The sequence below is a fragment of the Triplophysa dalaica genome, chromosome 20 (assembly GCF_015846415.1).
Source record: "Triplophysa dalaica isolate WHDGS20190420 chromosome 20, ASM1584641v1, whole genome shotgun sequence".
Classification (NCBI taxonomy): Eukaryota; Metazoa; Chordata; class Actinopteri; order Cypriniformes; family Nemacheilidae; genus Triplophysa; species Triplophysa dalaica.
This window is the reverse complement of record NC_079561.1, coordinates 4035077-4059486: the sequence shown is the minus strand read 5'-3', so window position 1 is coordinate 4059486 and position 24410 is coordinate 4035077. Positions and strand designations below refer to the sequence as shown.

The following is a 24410-nucleotide window of genomic DNA, read 5'->3' as shown; positions in this document are numbered from 1 at the left end:
AACATATCAGAGCATATCTACAGAGACCCGGAGATTCTTGGAAAGTGGGATCAAAACAACATCGCTGTATTTAGTCACTGTTTGTGTCACAATAAAAAAAATGGATAAACTTAACATTTTGGAATGTATCCAGCGGTGAAGACATTGTGAAGCTCCATTGGCTCTTCCTTTGTTTTTAGCAATACAGCCACACAGACAAAATTTGGAACAGTTTGAGAAAGAAAAAAAATGACAATTGGTAATAAAGTTCATGCACTTTAGTCAGGTCACCCTCAACCAGAGAAATCGCCTTTTTGAAGTGATGAGCTAATGCTGAAATTATAAACAACTGCTAATATGCTACATCAGAAAAAAGTACTTCTTTTCTATTATATCTCCTTTTTCTGTCTGAATCTCGGTTTGAAGTTAGGTTGAAAGGGTTGAAATGTGACAGTGATCTGGCCGGTATGACCCGGCACAGGTGCGTGGTGATTTGCACGAACCAACAAATATCATAGTCAGGAAGAAGTTCATTCATGCAACCTAACACGGTTCTATTACCAAAACAAATCATTCATTTATATTGTATCACTCTTTGTTCCAACGGTTGGACTTGGAGATTGCAATCTCAGGCCTTGTGACATTGTCTAGACTCTAGAGGTCCACACGGCAATAGTTTTGTTGGCTAAGGAGGCGATGAGGTGATCTCCATCACGTTTACACAAAAACCGATACGCGCCCGTCTTTCAATGAAATTAATCTACGTAAATTACATTTCAAAGAATAGAAAACATTTCTTAACACTAAATGAAGACATGCTTACAATCATGAATATTGTGCTCCTCACACAGAGTCGTTGCATGCTTTTTTTAGAAAGCTTATCATATGTAGCTCATTTAATACAATGAGTTACGTGTTCCACTTTTATGATAGTTTTTAAATAATAATTTTTACTTTTGTTATACAGACCACTCCGGATGACACAACACTGGTACAGAAAAACTTAGAGAAACAAAATACAGTACTGGTTTATAATGACAAACAAATATACTTTAGATTTAAGTAGGCTACGTATGTAAGATTTAAAATATTTATATAAATACTGACACCGGAAGTGCTTCTGGACCATTGTTTAAGTGTTCTATAGAAAAGAGAGGGTACAAATTTTGAAAAAACATAAATGTTACAAAGAGCTAAAATAAAGAATGTGTTCAGGACCAATAGGAGAGTGAAAAAAGAATGCATTTTTTTAATGAACCTTGTCTTTAGTATTGCATCTGTTAGTGGCCAGACAACACACACTCACCAGAGAAAAGCTGAAGTTTGATCAGCAGAGCAAAGACAACATCTATCATTACACTTCACAAGGCAGGTTTGGTTCCACAAAGCACACGAAGACACCAAAGGCCGGCGGACATCCACCCCCTCTCGGAAATGACATCCTCTAATAATCAGTAATAGTCATGGTTTGAGTTTCACCTGCAACCTGTAAACAAAAGCACTCTGATCCTCACGCAGATATCACACAGAGCTATACATTGTACACTTCTCAGACTCTTCATGTCATATGGCCACGAAGAAAGAGTCTTTGAAGAGGAGGAGTGTCTGAGTGCTATGTGTTACACGAGGTATGGATGTTCATGACTGTGTTTGTTTGCACCCAGAGGACTTGCCAGATTTATATGCTGGGAGAAAGCCATATTAAAAAGTAGGATGTTTTTAGATGCTGACATTTGACTTTGCAAAGAAAAAACAACTGCTGCTCAATTGGCTCCTGGCACTTGACAGGAAAATACAATTGTTCCTGATGTCAAATTCCAGCGACTCCTACTATAAATGAGAGGCTGGGCACTGCACTTGAACGGGTCTAACTCTGATGTTTACTAACTTTTCTCTCCGACGAACAGCGTTTAGAGCTTTGGACTATAGAAATGAGCGCGTCGGTGGCTGTGTGCAGAAATATCTACACAGAGGATCGCTTCAGACAGGCGTATGGCACAGAAGAGCAGAGAGTAAGTGAGCGGCTCCACCACAGACTTGCGCAGAGATGCAGCTGCTCTCAGGTGGACTGCGCTCACCTGCTCAAGAAAAGAGTGCCTGTTTGCAACTGGCTCCCAAAATACAAGCTCAGAAAATGGATTTTAGGAGATATTGTGGCGGGACTGACTGTTGGAATAGTGCACATTCCCCAAGGTAAAATATCATTTCAAGTTTTAAGATGTTTGCGTAACGATGAACCGTAGACGGTACAACAACCTTGTGGGTAAAACACAACGTGCGCATATCGACCCTTTTCCTTGGTGCCTTTTGTATCGGCTTGAAATATGCAACGATTATTCTTAAATATAAGCATGCAACATACATACATACATCAAATCAAGAAAGAAAACGTTTTGCACGTCGATTGTATTTTGGTGTTTAATTGATTTATTTTAACTTATCAAAGTGTAACTCTATTCATCTAATTCACTGTATTCTGATTTGTGTTTGTCAGGAATGGCCTTTGCTCTGTTGACATCAGTGGCTCCTGTCTATGGCCTTTACACATCCTTTTTTCCTGTAGTTCTTTATATGATCTTCGGAACTGGTCACCACGTTTCTACAGGTAAACCACATTTAGCTTAGTAGCTATTATGAAAACACCTAAAGTGCTCTTTGACTGTTTAATTAACATACATATAATTGTTAATTTGTAACCTCTTTACTTTTATAAGAAAAATTAAATTATTACATTCAGCATATCACAATGCCTGTCTATTTACACAAAGAATCTGTCATATGTGCTTAAAAGGAACTCCAGCTCAAAAGCAGGGCACTAACCACAGCAAGATCAAGGGTTTAAATCCCTGGAAAAAGACATGTTTACTGCTAAAATGTATTTGACTTTTGCAGGTACCTTTGCTGTTTTGAGTTTGATGACCGGCACTGTGGTGGAGCAGCTGGTCCCCACCCCGCTTGCTCTGAACTCCAGTAGCCCAGAGGCTGCAGAGTTTGAGGCCCAGAGGATTGGAGTGGCATCAGCTGTCGCATTCCTCTCAGGAATAATGATGGTAAGGGGTATTAAAGGGTAAAATGAGATGGCAAAAAGCTCTTTTTAGTTGAGCCAAGGGTTTGCAGACTGGTGCCACAAGGGGGCGCTAAGAGATTTGCGTTATCACAAGGTTCCAAAAAAATTTGCTGACGTCCTATATATCTCTTTTAGAGGTTTATCAACATGGTATCTTTATGGTTGCTGGATTATTTTACGTAAATCCATTTAGGGATGATGTTTTTAGAAAACTAAATTTATGAAAACTTTTTAAGAATTACTTTTTCTAAATAAAGATTTTCTTAATTTGCCTACTAAATAATAAAATGAAGTGATTGGCAAGTAAACACTAAAAATAAAACAAGTTGTCTTTATATTTTATGCTTGTTTTTATTGGTCTATATAAAATATATACAGTACTGTGTTTATTATGGTGATAAGGGATCATCATGTGGGCATCCTTGGCTTTAAACCCTTGATTTAAACAAATGTGATTTCTCTGATAAAAATGAGACCTTTTGCATTATTATGGAAGCCCATTTCTGCAAAGTCATAATTTTGAGAAAGTAACATTGAGTTACAAAGATGAGACGAGACTAAGTCAAAATTAAGTCATTATTAATCAAATAAAAATATCAGCAACCCTGGCAAAAATGGGCTTCCATACATTATTGTAAGAGTGCTTATTGTTTTTATATCCTCTGTATGCAGCTCTGCATGTGTGGGTTCCAGTTAGGTTTCCTTTCAACATACCTCTCAGAACCTATTGTAAAAGCTTTTACAAGTGCAGCTGCCTTCCACGTGACGATCTCACAGCTGCAGAGCATGCTGGGACTAAGGCTCCCTCGATACACCGGTGCCTTCTCTCTCTTTAAGGTCAGAAATTGCATAATTCTGATAGACTGTAATGTTTTTCATTTCCTTTGAGTAGTACCCTATTACAAACAAAATGATAGTTTAACTGTATTCATGCCAGAAATAAAACTTAATAACAAAGAACCAGGGGCCTCATTTATCAACAGTGCGTATGCACAAATAGTGAGTGCGTAAGAACAGTTTAACGCAAAGAGTGGGATCTACCAACTTGTACTTATACGTAGAATTGTGTTTTAAAATAAGCACAACTTTGAGCGTGTAGTTGTAGAACAGTGATACTACAAAAAGAAAGTGCCAATACCCTTTTTTTGCAAATACTCAGTAGTTCACAGTTCAAGCTAGACATTTGTATTATTGGTGTGAGGCTACAAAAGACAGATGGGAAATCATTAGAAATGTAGTTCTAGTGGCATGGCTGATCTCAATTTGCTGGATGATTTGGCAAACCTTTTATTGAAAGCACAATGTAACAGACACACTTAACAGAACAATATATGACAAAATAAATAAAAGAGTAATCATTCAAACTGAAAAATAAAAAAAGAGGTTTGCATATCAATCATTATTACAAAATTATATAAATACATTTTCTTAACATCTTATTCCTTCTCTGTTACTACATCGCTTTACCAAATCATAATACATTGCAATTTCCCTTTTCTGAACATTTTAATTTATGCAAAATTAATCTCCTATAAATAATTATCAAACTAACATCACAAACCAAATTGAGCAAACCATGCATTGTGCAAAGAATGCATTTTCAAAGACCGCCCGCTGTGATCTGTTTAGTGAGAGAACAGAGTATATTCATGCGATACATAAAGGGAGGTTTCGTCACCATATATGGTTCATTGGGGGCGTTTCCGAATGCAAATGATCATGAACGTGAACAAGCAGCTTAACAACCGTGTGCACACGTTTGATAAATAAAACAAATTTTGCTCTTAGACACATTTAGACACTTTTAGACATAAATTTAATGTGTAGGACAAGATGTAGAACCTTTTCTACTCACTGTTGATAAATGAGGCCCAGTTGTGTCAGAAGTGTTTAAATCCACAGACTCTGGGTTCAGTGATGGAGAACCTGCCTCACACTAATGTGGCCGAGCTGGTGATCTCATTGCTCTGCTTGGCTGTCCTGGTCCCAGTAAAAGAGGTGAACTCACGGTTTCGTGAGCGCCTGCGCACTCCAATCCCAGTGGAGATCATCACTGTGAGTATTTTTGTTTAAGGATATCTGAGAACGTCTAGGATTATAAATGTTCAGATGAATATGCTGATTAATTTTTGTTCTCCATCAGCTCTGTTAAATGTTCTTCTGTTCCTCTTGTTGCTCCTGCAGGTTATCATCGCGACAGGAGTGACATATGCCTTCTCTCTGGATTCCAGATACAACATACAAATAGTAGGACATATTCCAGCAGGGTAATCTACTCATATAATCAGAGGCATTTGAACGCATTGGAATGGGGGAGGGACATTGTAAAGCGTATTAGCTTAGCTCATGAATATTAATGAGTCGCTTACTGAAATGCTGGTCGTAGTTGACATGGGATATTACCACTTAATTAGCGGCTCGTTGGAATGCTTGATTCTGATTGGCCAGTCGTGACATTTGCAGGTTCCTCATTCCCAGATAACAATCTCTCATAACTAATAACACACGGTAACCTGGATGCAGCAAACCATTTTGACAGATTTTTTTGCCAAATTCAATATAAATATGTATTTTAATAACATATATGACAGTATATTTACAAATTATTAAATTACAAATGTTTTTTTATTGTTCATCAGATATATTTTCTCCTGCTACAGCTGAAAAACAAAAAATAAAACAAGATCATTTTTATCAGTGTTTACCATGGCAATAAATTAAGGCTGAGTGTTCTGTTTCAGCTTCCCTAAGCCACGGCTGCCAGCGTTGGAGACGGTTCCAGACATAGCTGCCGACACAGTTGCTATCACCCTTGTCGGTTACGCCGTGTCTGTATCTTTAGCCATGATTTATGCTGACAAACATGGATACTCCATTGATCCAAATCAGGTATATATCATAGTCACTGTTATGAAAAGTGTTTACCATCAAAAATGTACCAATCAAGCGTTTGTTTTGTTTTAGGAGCTTTTAGCTCATGGGATCTCCAACACTGTGTCATCTCTCTTCACCTGCTTCCCCAGTTCAGCTACACTGGCCACTACTAACATTCTAGAGAGTGCTGGAGGGTACACACAGGTACTTGTCTGAGATCACATTTACTGCTATTGCAACACTTATTTTATGTTTAAAATTTTTGAAGTTGAATGAGGTGACGCTGTGGAATCTGTTTATTTATTTATTTCTTTAAGTTTGTTTTTAATGTCAACAGCTTGCCGGACTGTTCACCAGTCTGGTTGTTTTAATAGTTCTGCTGTTGATTGGTCCTCTGTTCTACTTCTTACCAAAGGTAAGATGTCCTGTAACAGTAACACACGCACTTTTAAAAAAACTGATTTGTTCAGAATTTTTGAGGGTGTCATGTAAAAAACTGCTATTTTATGTACTTTTACTGTTTTTTTTACAGATTTTACAGGATCTTTTTGGTAAACCGTAAAATTAGAGAAAAGGCATGTTTATTTAAAAAATATATAGATTTTGCAGTTTGTTTCTGCGCCCCCAACAGCCAGAAAACGTATGTTTTTTTACGGGATTTTTGGGAAAAGCATTAAAGGCTAGATGTCCGATTTCTCATAGCCTTGTTGATGTTCAAATACTAAAACAGACACCCCTACTTCCATCTTTCGCTTTCGTAAGCTTTCCCCGCTCGGTTCGAGTAATGTCCATCCTGTGCACCTTACTGCTGATTGGCTACAAGGTTGTTTGGGTACTCGGCCCTACTTTGTCTAAACAAGCTAAATTGGAAATCGGTCTCGCCTTTAAGAAAATCTGCACCTGGCATTCTTTAAGAAAATACTGTACATTTTGGTTAAATCATGCTGATATTCTGAACGTATCAGTATGGCAGTAATATATTTTCTTCTTTCAACCCAGGCGGTGCTTGCTTGTATAAATGTGACCAGTTTGAGACAGATGTTCCTGCTGTTTCAGGACCTCCCAGATCTTTGGAGAATTAGCAGAATTGATTTTGTATGTACTTTCCCATCTTTGTGTTTCCACTTTGTTTTGGTGTTCATAAGTTGCCACTTATAATAATTTATGTATATTTGAGCAGATGGTGTGGCTTGTGACCTGGCTGTCAGTGGTTGTGCTAAATGTAGACTTGGGCTTGGCCATTGGAGTCGTTTTCTCAATGATGTCAGTTATCTGTCGTACACAGAGGTATCATTTATATGTACTTTGATCCTGTCCGCATGAATCATAAACATGTCTCCTTTCAGATGGCTTCACAGACCTTCTTAGCCACTTTTTGGCAAAAACTAGTTTTGAAATGATCTGGATGAATGTCTATGTACTATCATTTTGAAAAGGATTGGAGCTACCTTGCAATCCAACTAGAGCAGCCCCAGTGAAACAAGATATTGAGTTGATATTGAATTTTAATTACTTTTGTGTATTAATCTGCTTTAATAATTATGTTTACCACAACCTTTAATTAAGCATTCTAATGCTCATGGGCTGTATAAAACAGTATCCCTTACAGACTCTCATTCTCCAAAACAATCTTCCTCTCTTGGCGGATATTTAATTCACATTTGAGGTAAGGGGGGATAAAGTTGAGACCAAAAGAATCCCCGAACTCATAATAAACTTCATGTTTTCAGGGCCAGCTGCTCGGTACTAGGCAGAGCTGCCAACACGGAGATCTACAGATCTATTAACAACCACAATAAAGTGAGCAAGGAGTCACTTCCTTCTCTTTAATGCAATCTTTAGTTTTTTTATCATGTTTTTTTAGCAAACGTTATCATGTGCACTTTCTGTAAATGTACAATTCACGTCCTTGTGTTTGTAAAGTTAATCATATTTTCTTAATAGCCTATTGTTAAAGCATTTTGTTGATATGATTTCCTGTTACCTTCTCCATCATAGTGCTATGAAGTCCCTGGTGTGAAGATCTTGACGTACAATGGGCCCATCTACTATGGGAATCGTAGTTTTTTCAAGGCAGAAATGACTGAGCTTTTGGGTCTCACCCCTGAGAAGATACGGAGACGAGAGAAAGCCATTAAAGCATTAGAGAAGAGAGAGAGGGAGGCCATCAGTACTGTAGTAAGATGATTAATCAATCCATTCATATAGTTTGTATACCGTTCATAGGCCATCGTTGGAGCTTTTTACTTTTATTTGTTTATCATTTTACCTAATGTTTTATCAGTATTAAGAAACACTATCAAATTTAGTTAAAACATGTAGAATAAACTTCTACATTCTGCATGAAAAGAATAAACTACATTAATTCACTTTATCTTTCTTCTTAATTCTATACCATCCTGGCGTTTAGTTTTTATTTATTTGTCTATCAACAGGCTCCTAATTTCATAAAGGCTTTCATTTCAATAAAAACCGACGTGCTTCTTCTGTTTGTAACAGTAATGCATTTCAAATGTTTATCAAAAAGTTTTTGTTTCATATTTTGGAGATGATGTATTTAAACAGATTAAAAGGATATCTGTATTGTTTTTCAAGGAACAAGGAGTTGCAGACAGTTCATTTTCTTCAAAGAATGACTTATTCCAATCAGGCGAGTTCTCGGTCATTTCTGATACCAAATTTTAGAAATGTTTAAACGATTAAAAGGTTTGACAAAAATTGTGCAATTACATTTTTTAATTTAATTGCTGAAATTACTGCAGAAGTGCCTGAAGGTGATATTCAGGCTGTGTTGATTGACTGCAGCAGTGTCATTTTCATGGATGTCGCTGGTGCTCGGTTGTTCATACAGGTAGGCTGGGCCTGTTAGTCTTGTTTTTGTCATAAATCATGTCATATGCTCGCAATAATTACATATTGTATACTGTGACAGATGTGTATGGAGTGTCAAAAGATTGGGGTACGGATATACCTTTCTAACTGCAATGGTAAAGTTTTACATTCGCCTTCAATAACATAATCTACGAAAGTATTTAAAGACTGTCAATCAAATAATAATACGTTCTCTGTTCTTTAGAGAGTGTTCTGAAGATTTTGACATCCAGTGGGCTTATGAACTACATAAATCCTCAACATATTTTTGTTACAGTCCATGATGCTGTGGTCTACATCCAACAGCAGCGAGTATGATGCAAGGGCTTCTTCATCACATTACTCATTTTTTGGCAAAAACATTCTGCTTAACTGTGGCATTATGTCGCAATGTTGCATTGACTTTTCGTAATTTTTGTTAACAGGAAAAACCACAAGAGAACAATGCTACGGTGTGGGTGTAGTTATCTTACACAACCAAAGGCATTTGAATTCTTGGTCTGGAAAATGATGGAAGATTGAAGAGACTTAATGGCTTTTCTTTGGCGATTTTCTCAGCACAGTGCCTGTTTTTAGTTCTTGTATTCTGTTGTTGACACCGTACATGGTATCCAGTGGAACCCATTCTCTTTAACAACAGTGTTAAGTGTTCCTGCAATCTTCGTATAATCAGAAAATAAACCAAAAAAAACTTGTTGGTGGAAAATCTTGGTAGTGTATTAAAAGACTTTTAGTGTACAACCATTTTTCTCCTCGAAAAACTGACATGAAAAGCTATTGTAAGGAAAATGGATTATGTACAGATAGGCCTATAATGTTTTTAATTCTTAAATAAATAAAAATACATAAATGCTGTACATGCTATTGAAATGTAGGTCCATTAGCTATTTATATTATTTATGCAATATTCACGTTGTAGGATTAATGTGTTAATCACTACAGTGTCATGTGTAAAGGTTATCATTTTTGTCTGCGTTTATTTTAAAATAAAGTTTGTTACAACTTACAATATGTGTATGTTAACATGTGGTTTGCGGATCTAACTGCATTGCCATTAGACTGACCAAATACCTCATAACACATTGACCCACAAATACGAGTACGGCCAATTTACTGGCACACATGACTACACAGTCATCAGTACTGGCATTTTCCCTCAGCCATCTGGTTTGTCTTTACTTGATAAAGAATTAGAATATAGTATTCGTTAAAAAAAATTCAATAATTATAAAAATCGACCTGAACAATATATATATTTTTAATACAATTATATAGGCTAATGATTTTTAAAGGGACTCAAAATGAACGCTTGCAAAAAATGAAATAGCTTCACAAACTACAACAAAAAACAGACTTTATTGAACAGTATCAACAGTGCAGGGTGGCGGAACACATGGAAACTGAAAAAGAGTGCAAAAACTATAAACACAATATCAAAATATGTTTGCAAACTTCTGCATTCTCTCATTTCAAGTTATACAATTGTGAAACACACTTCATATGGCTGGCATATGTTATGAAATTAGATGGCACACTTCTGAAAAGCTACAACATTATAAAAAAAAAGCAAGACACAACAAACAAAGAAGGTTATTTTACGCACACGTCAAGCATCACACTTTAATTAAATTATAACAGCAAGGTACGCATCATGTGTGAGAACTGTTCTAAATCTTTGAGAAAAATATAAACTGTTTATCAACAAACACTGAAATAATTTACGATTATGACAAAGAGGTGGCTAAGTATTCCTTTGTCAGACTACCTTACAAACCCCCTCCCCCAATATAAAACTTAATACAGTTTTTTTCAAAACGAAACACACAAATCAATCAATTACCCTAAATAAGTACAAATCAATTAGAAAAACAAACAAACAAAACAAATCAAGTATTCTCAGTAAAAAATTAGAAATGGTCCAATAGTTTGCTGCTGCTATCTTGTGGAGAGAAACAGAACTGTTGAATTGGCATTATTTGATATATTTTCCCTTTGTTTGTTGTCTTTGTTAGAATCAAGCTTTTTTAAATATATATTTCTACAGATATTATTTCACAGATCATTCCCTTGTTTTGGCAGAATGTCTCCCTGAGTGGCTGCCATGCTTGCAGACGTTGTCTAGTCGCTAGTGATACATTTAAAATGGTTCTTCAGATAGTAAAGATCATATTCATTGACATTTTCCTCTTTTTCTGAGGGATAGCGGAATGCAGAGTATGCTTTGTCAGTCTCGGACTGTCCCCATGGTAACATTCCCTTGATCTTCGATGCGTGATTGATGGTGACATCATCACACGAACCCACGTGAAGAGTGCCAAGCCCATCAATAAAAAATGCTGAAACCAAAATATGACAACTTAAACGTATTATTATAACTCACTAATAGAAGTAATAATAATACTCTCAATACAGGTTATAATAAAACTCACAAATTCATTCATTTATCTTTTAAAATATATATTTGTCATCTCACCTAAATGACCAACCCGAGCTAGACGTGGGTCAAAGGTCACTTTTTGTATCTTCTCTGTACGAGCCATGAAGAAATTTATGACAGCATCTGCAACCACACAGTTTGGAAATCCCTCGATAACATGATGGTATCCTGTTCTTATGTGTAAGCAATCTCCCTCCTCATCACCTGCATCCGTCGTTATGATGTGTCGATAGTTGGCAGTGTATCCCGTCACTTCCCTGACCCCACCTCCCACCTCACAATGCAAACACACACACATGTAGTCAATTACTGAATTAGTCAGGACCTCTTACACGAACTATCGCTTTATAATACTTATACAATGATTTATTTAATAAACATTTCCATGAGTTCCAAAACCTGTGTTAACCAGTGTGGTCAAGTTACCTCCAAAATCTACTAAATTATATACTATTAGTTACTGTCATTTAAAAGTAATTTAATATATAACAATATTACTGTCTTTGAACTGTAATGCCTTACACTACTTTGCATTACTTTCTGAATTCATGAACTATGAATACCCTACTGAAAAAAAACACCACTGGAAACCATTGGGTTTTATTAAATACCTTTTTTTAATGTGTTTTGGACATTATTTGAGTATGAATTAATGGTCTCGTCAACAGAACCCACCACATACCCTACCAGTAGAGACTTTTGTTTCCATTACATCACAAAATTGATTACATTCCCATCATTAGTAGAATTTAAGTGATGGTCTCTAATGCTTTTTCAGCAGCGTATGCATTCTAAAATACTAAAATATGGTTTATTGCTGTCATTGTACATCCAGTGGAGGGCGATGTGTTAATGCATAATGGTTGTGCTCATCAATGTCACTTTTTACTCGGCCATCCAATCACACCGCCGGAGGGGCAGGACAAATACCCCATCAACCAATCGGCAAATACATGTAGGCAACAACGCTCTGTCTGTCTACAATGTCTAAAACAAAGCAGGAATGAATACTTTAGAATTCGAGTGAAAATGTCTGTATCAGGTAAATGTTTTTTCTGGTTCAAGATGATGCAGAAGTGGTGCCATCGAGATCTTGTAAAAAATGTATGCCTACCGTACCTTTAAGTGGCTTAACCAAAATGACTGAGTTTGACATATTAAAAGTTCTTATAAAATTAGATAAAAATGACAATTATTAAGTTATATAAAACAGTACTATTATTAGACCAAACAGAAATGTTTTTTTTAATCAAATAAAGTTTTTTTTTCCCTTTTCAACTAACTTTTCAGCCCAGAATAGCCAACTGAATTAACCACACGGCACGACATTTGACGGAGGCGGACGCCTCCAATTTCTCAATGCAGGAAAAACCCTGAGGTAAAACCCTGGACACCATAAATTAAAAAAAAAGTTAATTAAACTAACGATCTGTGAAACTCAACCTACTTTTACAATACATAGGCAGACATTCCATACCAAGGCGTTGTTGAGTACCCATAGTCGGCATTATCAGAAGTTTAAATTCTCTTGTGAAATATATGGCTCCCAAATATGAGTCACAGAGAGTGCTCAAGGCAAAATTTGACTAACAGTAACTGTCAGAATCGAAAAAGTAGACAAGGATCATAAGAAGAATCATGGTAGAGGTACAGCCCATTATGGTGCAAGATATACCCAGGGTAAAACGCAGAACCTATTTCTACTTACTTTCACTTTGTTTCTATTCTTTTATCCGTTGCATCCATTTCAACCATCAGATTTCAGTAACAGGAAATAGTATTACAATCATGTTATTTTAATCATATTTTTTCTGGTAATGAAATGTTTGTAAATTATAAAAAAGAACTTCAGGGGGAAAATACATTGTTGTAACCCGCGTTACTGAGATTGTAACGGGTATAATATTACTCAAATATTATTACTAATGCCTTATATCACTGCGTTACAGCAAAAACTAATACATTACTGTTATATCGTTACTTTTCTAATGCGTTACTCCCAACACTGGTGTTAACAATTCAGACTGATTAAAATGTTTGCACCGGGGCATGTTCAAGCTTTATTAAATAAATTTCCTTTTTGGTGCAACCCACCCTAAATCTCATTTTATCATCAATAACCCGCATCACTCTCTAACACATCTCCAGTGTTTTGTTCAGAAATCTAGAAGTACCAACAGCAATTGAAAAATGAAAAATAATTACACTATACTTGGCCCCCCTCTGTAAATTCTGGCCCCAATGTGGTCCCTGGTTTAAAAAAAATATATCCAATTTGGTGTTTGGCCATTCACATCTCCTTGAAAAATGTGTATACAAGTGCTTGCTACTTTACATTTTAACAGTGCGCACACATGCTTGTTACTTTGCATTTGAACATTTTAGTCTTAAATCCAACCTTATTTGTTTTAGTCTTATTTGTTTGACATATCAAACCAAATGCCACAAAAGCCTTGGAAGCCTTTTGTTATGAGAAATACATGCATTACAGTATAATTTATTTTCCTGTCTTATTAAAAATATTGTGAAGTGCATCTTAAAACATTTGCTTAAGTGTACAAAGGGCTGATATGGATTTTAAGTAGGGCTGTAGCAATATCAAAATCTCACTGACCCCACCTCACAATGCAAATATACACGTACATATCATTCCATAGGTTCCACACCCTGTGTTAACACTACAGACTTATTATGATGTTTGCGCTGGTTTCCAATGGCAGATCTAGGGGGCGGGCCAGTTGAAATCCTATTGACCAAATGCACCTGTCCTCTCAGGCCCTCTGTTCCCTACTACTGATATTTGGTCGATCGGATCACAAGTGCACGGCTTTAAAAACAGGTGTAAATGGGGTGTGAAACGTTTTGAGCTTGTCGACTTTCTACCACTACCAGAAGAAATCGAAAACGCATTGGACCAGATTGTGTTTGTGGTTCAGACGCTCATGCGGTTGAAGGCCAATCGGACGGCGTGTTATTAAAGGGGGTGCATTATCTGGCAGTGGTGCATTTCTCGGCATACGCTTATTTCGTCCATTGCTGAAAAACAGCTGCTTAATAGTGCTTATGATTTAACACTTTATTTAACACCTCTCTTTGGATAATTTGTTAATCCATAAACCCATTACACAAGCCTTGAGTGATATGACAACGTAAATACGGATATGACGGTTGAGCAGCATCATAACCATGCAGCTTGCGAATGGAGCAGACGTAAGAGAGAATAGCGCAGTACCGGAATCACGAGCGGTTGCACCTCTGCCATCGATTCCGCCGCAAACGGACCCGGTAGGCGATAGCATTTATGGGGTCATCCTCAATAGTTCGGGGCTGTTGGTGGCAGCATCTACAGCTGAAGGCTGAAATACACCACAAGACTTTTGCTCAGATTCTGCATGAAGTCAGTGCGAGTCTGCAGATTTCATCACTTAGTCTTGTGGTATACTCCAGCCACGAGGTTTGCGATATTTTAAATGAGAAGTGATGACTTGGAAACATGCCATAAGCATCTTCCTCTTTTCTGTTTCCTCTAATCACAATTGTTGCTTAGAGGTGTGAGTTATAGTATTAGATGTGTCAAATGACCTAAAAATCCCTTTATATAATAAAATAATTGCACCAGATGGACCTCGCCAAAGCTACCAACATCTATGTTTTTTTTCCTAACATTCACCATGTTAGGCCAGGGAGACCTATCGTTTCATACAGACATTTAACCACAATAATATTGAGACCATTTTGCTATTGCAATAAAACTAGGGATGTAACAATGTTATCGATTTTGTGTTAAGTGTGTACTATTGTCAAGGAACACAATAATTATGATCTGTCATATCATGATTTAGAAACAAACAGTAAAACATCAGGATTATACACTTGCAATTTTGCTGGTGTTAACGTTAGTGTAATGGTTAGAGACTCAGACTTGTAACCTAAACGATGGCGGTTGGAGCCTCAGTACCATTGGGTTAAATACAGAGCACAAATGCAGAGCCCTTTCAACATGACTCGCTTCACAAAAAAGTAACTTCCCCTTTAAATAAAACCTCATAGAACCCACAATGGAACAAGACAGATTCTGTAGCCATCTTTAAGAATCGTCTGATAATAAATATTTTCCGTCAACACCTGACCGATAAGTTCTGATCTCTTTTCTACAAAAAAAAAAAAAAAACGTAGCTCTGTATACGGTGGTAGGCTATATGAGTTTTTTATTGCACTTATGCTTTTAGTTGTCCTTATGTTGTTCCAATTGCTTCCATTGTTTCCCTCACATGTAAGTCGCTTTGGATAAAAGCGTCTGCAAAATGACTAAATGTAAATGTAAGACCGAAATCCACATCAGAACAACAAAGATGAGCAGCTATGAAGTGATTAGTTCCAGAGTGGATACCTTTACTTCCTGTTTTAGTTTTACTAACCCTATCTAGAATTTAATTTGAATAAAATAAGTAAACAAATATAATGTTACGGATTAAGAAAAGGTCAAAACATGCGCAGTAATGGGTCAACTACCAACATGCAGGCGAAGCCAATCTGACTTACTCACCAGGTCCAAAGTGGTTCTTTCCAAAATATCCACCATCTTTTCAAGCTTGGTATTCGAGGTGAAAATAAAGTCATCATCCACCCAAAGCACGTATTTGGTCATCACCTGAGAGACTGCCAGGTTGCGGCCAGGAAACCAGCCCTGTCATGAGGAGCAGACCGCACTTGAGACCATACTTTTCACAACACAGAGGTCACACAACAATAATACAATAAACACAGAGAACAAGATGTAAACAAAACCGGTCTAGAAGCACACCCTCTTTCAGTTTTCTAATTTACATTTAGACATTTAGCAGACGCTTTTATCCAAAGCGACGTACAAAGAGTTTAGGAGCAATAAGCGATAGTCTAATGCTAGACAAATGTTACAACAAAATACATCAAACAGAATTTAAGACTGAATCAAGACGTTAAATCAAGCAGATGCAGGAAGAATAAAATTGATACAGTATAAACATACCTTCCCAAAAGGCATGAGATAATGTTCAATGTAAGGGCCTTTAACTGGTTTTGGATCCTTGGTGTCATCAGCTATCACTATAGTCACAGTGGGGTAAAACTTTCGAATGCTGTCGATCAAGTCTTGAAGTTTATCATAGCGTAGAAATGTTTTTGTGGCAATGGTGACGAGAGTGCTGACATTATAGTCTGTAAGAACATGAGTCGACCATTGTAAAATCCATATAACAGTGATTAAAAAAACTTTTGATTATCACTTGATTATTTTTTATTATACCTTTTTTGGGTCCAGGGTTGTAGAATGTAGGCATCGGTGGATGTCTGATCTTAATAGTGAACAATGCTTGGAATCCAGTTGTTTTAAATTGAACTGTTTGAACAAAATAATGGTTATATATTATTAAAATTGGCTCTTCAAACCCACTAGAACACCAGGGCCAAAAACAGGAAATAAGTCATTAAAGTAGTCAATTGGTCAAGTGCAAAGACCGCAAATGGGAGTTTTTGGACGCAGACTTACATCTGTTTTTTTGAGGAGTTTCTTTCCTACATGAAACCGTGTTTTGAACAACTCGGATGACTCACCAAATCATTATCTCGTCCATCACAACAATTGCTTCGTTCTTGAATAATTCATTAGTTTTTAACCAGTCAGTTGAATGATTCACTGAATCTGTAAAAAAATTCTTGCCGTTGAGTTACACTGGCTTTCGTCTGCTCCTTTACTCACAAATGCTGCTATGTCTGATCTCTTACATCGAGCTTCTCTGTGTAGACTTGAAAATGGTTCAGATACGTTTTAGTTTTCTTAGCGAATTAGCATGCATGACCGTTCAAAGGATCAGCTCTGTGCTATCATGTCTCTGAGCCGGAGGAGACTCCCGTGCAACTGCTGGGGTGGCACTATTGTAAAAATAAGACTTTAATGTTAATGGTTCACTGTCTGGATCAGGGGTGAGCAAATAATTTTCCCAAGGGGGCAAATGAGAAACTGGCATGATTGTAGAGGGCCAGACCAATACACTTAACTTCGTTCTGACCAAGATATATTACATCTTAACAAAAAACAGTACAGTCACACTGTCACGTCACATGCATGGATGTATGGTTCACATGCAAATTTTAAATAAACAGTTTTTTTAGTTCACCCCAAAATGGCATTCTGTCACGTTTATTCCCCCTCAAGTTGTCCCTAAATGTTGTAATTCCGTTGTTCTGTTCAACACAAAGAACCAAACAGTTCTGGGGCACTACTGACTTTCTGTCACACTTCGTGTCAAAAACAGTAATGCATACCTCAAAGTTCCAGTTAAACAGACTTTCAATAAAAAGTGTCCGGGAAAACAAAACAGGAAAAACAGGTATCCACAAAAGCAGGTCTTATCTAGGACAGAAATCAGACACACGTAAAATAACAAATTTAACATCAATACTCAAAGAACAAGACAAAACACAGGTTATAAATAGTGTCCAAGGAATGATCATCGGTTGCGGGTGCAACAAACGAAGTGTTTGGTAGTGTTTAACTTCGGGTTAATGGTGAGGTGAGCTGGGTCCCTCAGCGTGTGGTTCAATGGAATCAGATGAGGCTCCATTCAATCAAGGATGGTCTCTCTCACTCATAGGCAAGAGCCCGTTATCCACTGGATAAGATCGATAAACTCCCTTAAGGGTCTGTCCCTGAACTCGGGCGCCAGACACCGAAGGGAGTCCTCATCTAACCCCATAATAAAACACGCGTTGAGAAACTGGTCATCCATACTCACCTTACAGCTCAATGCAATGAATTCCTCCACATATCTCTCCAGAGGACGGCGTTCCTGGCTGAGATGGTATCTCAGATTGTCATCTGGAGAAATGAGTTGCAGGTAATCCATGTTTATTCCGTCTGGAACTCTGAGGTGTGGTCAAATTTGTTGGTCGAGTATTCGGTCACACATCGTGTCAAAAACAGTAGAGCACACCTCAAAATTCCAGTAAACAGACTTTTCCAGTATTCAAAGGTGCCTCAGAACTGTTTATTTTCCCACATTTTTATATCTTTCTTTGTGTTCAACAGAGCAAATATTTTATACAGTTTTGGAGCAAGTAAATGATGACAGAATTTTTTTTTTGTGAACTATCCTTTTAAAGGTATTTCCATGGCGACACGTCATACCTGTCCCTTGACACACAAGAGCTGCATGATCAATCTCAAGCCTGTCTGCAACGTTTTGATACGGTTTCTGGGTTCCTGGAAAAGTGATGTGAAAGCGGGCGGGATTCTTCGAATTCTGAATTCTTACTGATTAGTGGTGGGCCGTTAACGGCGTTAACGCAGTGAGACTCTTATCGCGCGATAAAAAAAATGTCGCCGTTAATCTATTCTCAAAGTTGTGTTGGGAGCTGGGTCTATACTACGCAAGCTATGATGACTTTCACCTTGATATTTTAGCGCGGATGTATACCAGCTTAACTGCACTGTACGGGGCGAGAACGAGATTTTTTAACTCACGTGATTCGCGTCATTCGCGGAAGCAGAAGCCGCCTCATCATCTCATAACCAGGACTTCATACGCGTCATTCGCGCCGCCTCATCATCTCATAACCAGGGCTTCATTCGCGTCCTTAGCGCCGCCTCATCATCTCATAACCAGGGCTTCATTCGCGTCCTTAGCTCCGCCTCATCATCTCATAACCAGGGCTTCATTCGCGTCCTTAGCGCCGCCTCATCATCTCATAACCGGGGCTTCATTCGCGCGATTCGCGCAGCAAGTAGGTCTATTGCCTCTTTGCATTAACATATAAATCACTCGCGCTTGACGCGCCATTCGCGTTTGGTCTGAACACAACATAACGTTACTGTGAAATGACCACATCAAACGTGATGTGCTAAAATGGATGCAGCTATGAAGCGCCGGGTTTGCTTCAGGGAATATTCATTTTTAAGAAGCTTCCCAATGGAAACATCGACAAGACTAAGGTTGTTTGCACCTTGTGCAATGCGTAATTGGTTTAAAAAAAACACTTTCTCTTAACAGGTAGTGGTCTAGCTCTAGTTGAAACCAGAACTTTGTATTGAGATCTAATGTATTATGGCTCCTGTATGACATATCGCTTGTTGCTCCCTCACTCTTTGTAAGTCGCTTTGGATAAAAGCGTCTGCTAAATGACTAAATGTAAATGTACTGTAGGAGCTCTTCCAGTCTCAAGTACCACCTAAACACAAAGTTCATCTTATTGAACATAATTTAATTTTCATCACCAATTATCATAGTAGAACAACTTTCTCAAGCAGTTTGTGATGCATTTGGAAACAGGAGATGAGCCCCTGGTCTAATGCGCCACCTGGCTTGAGAAACCCGTTCTCAAAGACTTACTTTTAGTCATTATTTGGGTAGCACACATATTATGAATGCCTTCGGCAGAATTCAAATGAGACATTTTAATCTAGATTAATCTAGATTAAAAAATCAATCTATGCCCACCACTATTACTGATGCTCTCAGTCTTTCATATTGCTTTTGGTGACTTTGTTGAATTCCAACAAAAAAAAACTCAGAGTGACAATCACTTCAATGACTGCAAACATGCAGGATTTAAATGATTTATGATGTCATAAATAGGCCTATAAAAATCAAGTTTTCATTACAGAAGACAGCAAGATTAGAAAATATATGTATTGTTGATTATTGCTATTTACAGTGCCTCGTAAAAGTATTCAAACCCCTCCTTCATTTCATTCACATTTTGTTGAAACACCCCCACATAACGATGCTGAGATTATTCAGACCAGAAAATCTTGTTTCTGACAGTTTAAAAGACGCGTTGAATTACGTTTTTGCATATTTCAACTTCCGTGTCTTCACTGAGCAAATGCTTGAGTCTGGCCACTCGGCCATAAAGCCAAGTTTGGTGCAGTGTTGCAGTGATGTTAGTCCTTCTGTAAGTTTCTCCCATCTCCTTATGTGATCATGGAGCTCAACCAAAGTGATCATCAGCTACTTGGTCACCGCTCTAACTAAGACCCTTCTCCATAGATGGCTGAGTTTGGACAGGAGGTCAGCTCAAGTAAGATATCTGGTGGTTCCAAATCTATTTCATTAAGGATAAATGGAGGCTAAATGCTTCTGTGAACCTTCAATACACCATATTTTTTCAGGTGTCTTCCCCAGATCGGTGTCTAATTCAATCCTGTCCAAGAGCTCTACTGGCAGTTCTTTTGACCTCATGTCTTGGTTTTACTACGATATGCATTTTCAGCTTTTGCACCTTTTACTGAGAGGTATTTGCCACTCCAAATCATACTTATACAATTGAATTTCCCGCAGGTTAACCCCACTTGAAGTGTAGAAACAACAAGCAAAACTAACTCTTCTGAGCTAAATTTCAAGTGTCCCAGAAAAGGGTATGAATACTTAACTTATTCAATGTACTATTTTATTTAAATAAAAAAAAAATACATTTGCTGTCACAAACCTGTTTTTTGGTTTTGTCATTATTGTGCATGGAGTGTAGATTAATGTTAATTACTTTTAATTTAAAGTAGTTTAAGATAAGGCAGCAACATATCAAAATGTGAGTAAAATGAAGGGGGATCAATACTTTTGTAAGGCACTGTACTGTGTGTGATGTTTTCCACATTAATAAAGCGGTTATGTAAACTGGACATAAATAGAACGAGGAAACGGGCTAAGAACATTCCCCATCACTGAACGATCACTGACTTTGTGGAGTGTTATCAGATTCATTCATTGAAATGGGAGTTTTTAGGGAAATTAAACCAACGAACTTTACATCATATCTGCTGTTGTTTACGAGTTCCATAAGCACGTAGAGCGCCTAAACTAAACTCTGTTGCATAGTGTTTCGATACCACCTGCAGCATAAATCTCTTTACCTCAAACACCTGAATTTATTTCTGAAGCGGGAGCATTAATGTTGCAAACAACAGCTGTTTGTTAATATTACTGCTCGCATGATGCGTGTGGAAAATGCTTCTCAGCAACATAAGACTGCAAAAACTCCCTTTATATTCAGATTTTACGGCACAATTTATTTGACATGATGTTTATAATAAACACAAAGCAAGCGCGCCTAAAATTCCCTTTCCTTTTTATTTTTCTTCCACCTGTAGTATGTACCATGCTTCAATGTTACAAACTAAAGCCGCTGTGTGAGTGAAGAGTGAGGTTGCTTTCAGCCAATCTTGATGATTTTATTCTCGTTGGCTGGGCAAGACAGACGTTTAGCAGGGCACAGCCCCAACCTCCCCATGGTTAGAGGCGGCCCTACCTACCAGATTATGCTGCAAAACGAAAATATTTGACTTGTCAAGTAAATCATTCTCAGGATTCTAAACCTATTTGATTAGCGCCGGGGTTGCAGTGTAGAGATCATGTTTTTGTGCAAACCCAAGTTCCATTGTAGTTGTAATGTTTGCCTAAAACAGCTTTGTCTTTCAATGTGTTCTAAATCTCTTACCTACATCTGCTGTGTTGGGGTGGAACTGTGTGTTTGTGTAGGTGACAAACTGCAGCTGTCTGTTTAGCAAGGCCAGTGAATCGCTCACAAAATGAATGTGCATCTCTCCTTCTCCACTGATCTGCACTCCATCCACCAGCACTGCCGTATCAAATGTTCCCATCGTAGCTGTTAGCTCTACCTGAAATTGGCACTTTTTGAAAAATACAGTTTGCTTGGCCAGACAAAGACGACATGGACATTTAATAACATTTTATTTATATTTAAAAAATATAAATTTGATCAAAAAAATGTTTTACTAGCAAGTATAGAGAGCACATGTTGAACAACAGTATAATAAACTGTTAGTTATACAGCATATGATCCCTGTCATTTTTCAGATATATTTGACCACTGGATGATCTAAATTCTATGAATTCTTATGATGTAAACTGTACAAAAACAAATGAGAAAGCAAGCATGAAATTCCGCCAACCCAGCACTTTAAAACATCCATGTGAAACCATCCAACTTCAACAGTTCGTAGTTACGAATTGCCAAGAGATTATGTTGAATGACTGAAGAAAGCAGTATTCCAGACAGCCACCTAATAATATTTATACGTAAACACATAAAACACAAAAATTGTAAACTTACCAAATGTTGTCTCTCTTTGGATTTTACATTTAGACTCAAACCTTTAAGATAAACACAAAAACACGGGCTTATTGAGTGGCTTTGGTCATGTATCATTCTTAGTTCACAGATTTATGCCGGCTGTTTTTACAGTTTAGTACTCTACCATATTTGACATCACATTTGCAATTACAGCTCTGTGATAAAATTATTATTTTTGCTGTGCTCAATATATTTATCTATAAACATTGCTACAAGTCGATACCTCAGAGTCAGAGGCTGCGTTTATTTGTCATTAACATGCAATCTCTGTGATCCAGACAATCAGGACACACCACATTCATATTCACACTAAAAGTCTACATGTATCCGACACCAGGAGACAAACTACCTGAATTTATACTGATAGAATGTACATACCTTTATGTTTAATCTTTATTGTCTGTCGTTACCTGAATGATTATCGACTGTTTTCATGTTTTGTGATAGTTGTTTGTGTCTTGTTTAAGTGATTTTTTAGGTAATTGCAACTTTTTGTCACACTGACTCAGTCTCTCACAATTGTACGTTTTTAACTGGCAATTCTGACTATTTTCTAAGAATTGCGAAACATACGCTCACAATTAATGAATATAATATCCAATGAGGGAAACTGTAAACTGCTGCAGAGGAAAGCCAAGTCCCCTGTTTGATTTTTTGTACCTTAGTATTCCAAAGTATTCTAACGCGTTTAGATTAAATTGCAACATTTGTGTAATCTAACGAAATGCATTACAGATTACTTTTTAAAGCATGTATCTTGTAATCTGTACTGAATTTTAAAAACTACATTTTAAAAGTAAGCTCCCCAGCCCTGACGCCCTAACCTTGTGCCCAGTGCTCACCTACAGCTGAAGTGGTCAAGTAAAACATCTTGTGATTTGACATGCATCCTTTGTAGGTTGTTAATAATGAATACAAATTTACAAAATATCCACATCATGTCATTTTGTGGGAAAATTAAGGTATGACGTTCGGGAGCAAGAATAAACTTTCCGCTTTATTTGTTATCTGCTCCGCAGTCTGACAGTCTTCGGGTAGACAAGTGAGAATAATGATAGTGGGGGTGGGGGTTTCTTGAAGTTGTAGGGTAAATGTAGATTAACCGGTGGGACTGCTTTTAACAGATCACATTGCCTCTTGCTTTTCTCTGGATCATGACACGCTGGTAAGTATAAACTGATCAGAAGCGGGTTTATACTTGTGACCCTGGACAACAAAACCAGTCTTATGGGTCATAATCTGAAAGCTGAATAAATAAGCTTTCTAGTGATGTATGAATTGTTAGAATATGACAATATCTGGCTGAGCTATACTTTAATGGTTTAAAACTCCCACCCCCAAAAAAAAGAAAATATTGAGAAAATTGCCTTTGAAGTTGTTAATCAGGGGCACCGTGAAGCCATCCACTCACAAAAACAAAGTCTTGTTATATTTAAGCAAAGAAATTTACAAAATATCTTCATGGAACATGATCTTAACTTGACATCAATGATTTTTGGCATAAAAGAAAAATATATAATTCTGACCCATACAATGTATTTTTGTATTTTACAAAAAATGTTCCTGTGCTACTTAAGGATTTGTGATCCAGGGTCACACTTTCTTTCAAATGTGTACGTGGACAACATCCAGATACAGGTGGCATGTTAATGACAAACATAAATCATACGAGTTAATAAAACTTGGACTTGCTTAGCAACAAGACACTGATAATAAGGTCCTTATACAACTATTCCCCAAACAAGTGAGATTCAACCTAATCCAATTCAGTGCGCACATGATCAACAAACCGGTGCACAGCTGTAGTACATATGAAGCAGTTTGTTAAGATAACTTACTAAATATGGCACCTATTGGTTTTAATGGTTGCAGCATGTGATGCATCGAAAACCAATGTCTATAAAAATGTTTCCCTGTTAAAAATTTAAAGATGTCTATCACACATCTGTGAACATCCGTCGCTAACACGATGCAAATAGGCTATTTTCATTGCAAATATTTTCTTCTTTAGTCCCATTGGACCACAAATAATCCTTTAATGGTTGCTTTATGAAC

The 24410-nt window shown here is 37.3% G+C and overlaps 2 protein-coding genes across 4 annotated transcripts in view; one reads left to right on the top strand and one right to left on the bottom strand.

Annotated features, from left to right (window-relative positions):
* The first annotated feature begins 1689 nt into the window (after positions 1 to 1689).
* On the top strand, positions 1690 to 9760 carry slc26a10 (solute carrier family 26 member 10). The gene is made up of 18 exons (XM_056733334.1): positions 1690 to 2172; positions 2474 to 2584; positions 2872 to 3029; positions 3719 to 3883; positions 4949 to 5101; positions 5231 to 5313; positions 5788 to 5935; positions 6011 to 6124; positions 6258 to 6335; positions 6920 to 7015; positions 7101 to 7207; positions 7651 to 7720; positions 7919 to 8098; positions 8516 to 8570; positions 8683 to 8771; positions 8853 to 8907; positions 8997 to 9103; positions 9217 to 9760. The coding sequence occupies exons 1-18, from the start codon at positions 1911 to 1913 to the stop codon at positions 9253 to 9255; spliced, it is 2070 nt and encodes a 689-aa protein (XP_056589312.1). The 5' UTR covers positions 1690 to 1910; the 3' UTR covers positions 9256 to 9760.
* A 368-nt stretch (positions 9761 to 10128) lies between these two features.
* Positions 10129 to 24410, bottom strand: part of b4galnt1a (beta-1,4-N-acetyl-galactosaminyl transferase 1a) — a 43980-nt gene continuing 29698 nt past the window's right edge. For all 3 annotated transcript variants that reach the window (XM_056734009.1, XM_056734010.1, XM_056734008.1), the window contains exons 5-11: positions 22335 to 22375; positions 21699 to 21879; positions 16513 to 16605; positions 16237 to 16424; positions 15775 to 15915; positions 11265 to 11502; positions 10129 to 11127 (exon numbers count right to left, since the gene is read on the bottom strand). In XM_056734009.1, the coding sequence (XP_056589987.1) occupies positions 10910 to 11127; positions 11265 to 11502; positions 15775 to 15915; positions 16237 to 16424; positions 16513 to 16605; positions 21699 to 21879; positions 22335 to 22375 (1100 nt within the window). In that variant the 3' untranslated portion in view covers positions 10129 to 10909. The remainder of the gene's footprint in view (positions 11128 to 11264; positions 11503 to 15774; positions 15916 to 16236; positions 16425 to 16512; positions 16606 to 21698; positions 21880 to 22334; positions 22376 to 24410) is intronic.

Coding starts and splice junctions, on each gene's coding strand:
- slc26a10 (XM_056733334.1), top strand. CDS start 1,911: ATGAGCGCGTCGGTGGCTGTGTGCAGAAATATCTACACAGAGGATCGC. Junction 6,125..6,257: donor GTGCTGGAGGGTACACACAG/GTACTTGTCTGA, acceptor TAATGTCAACAG/CTTGCCGGACTGTTCACCAG. Junction 8,772..8,852: donor GTGCTCGGTTGTTCATACAG/GTAGGCTGGGCC, acceptor ATACTGTGACAG/ATGTGTATGGAGTGTCAAAA.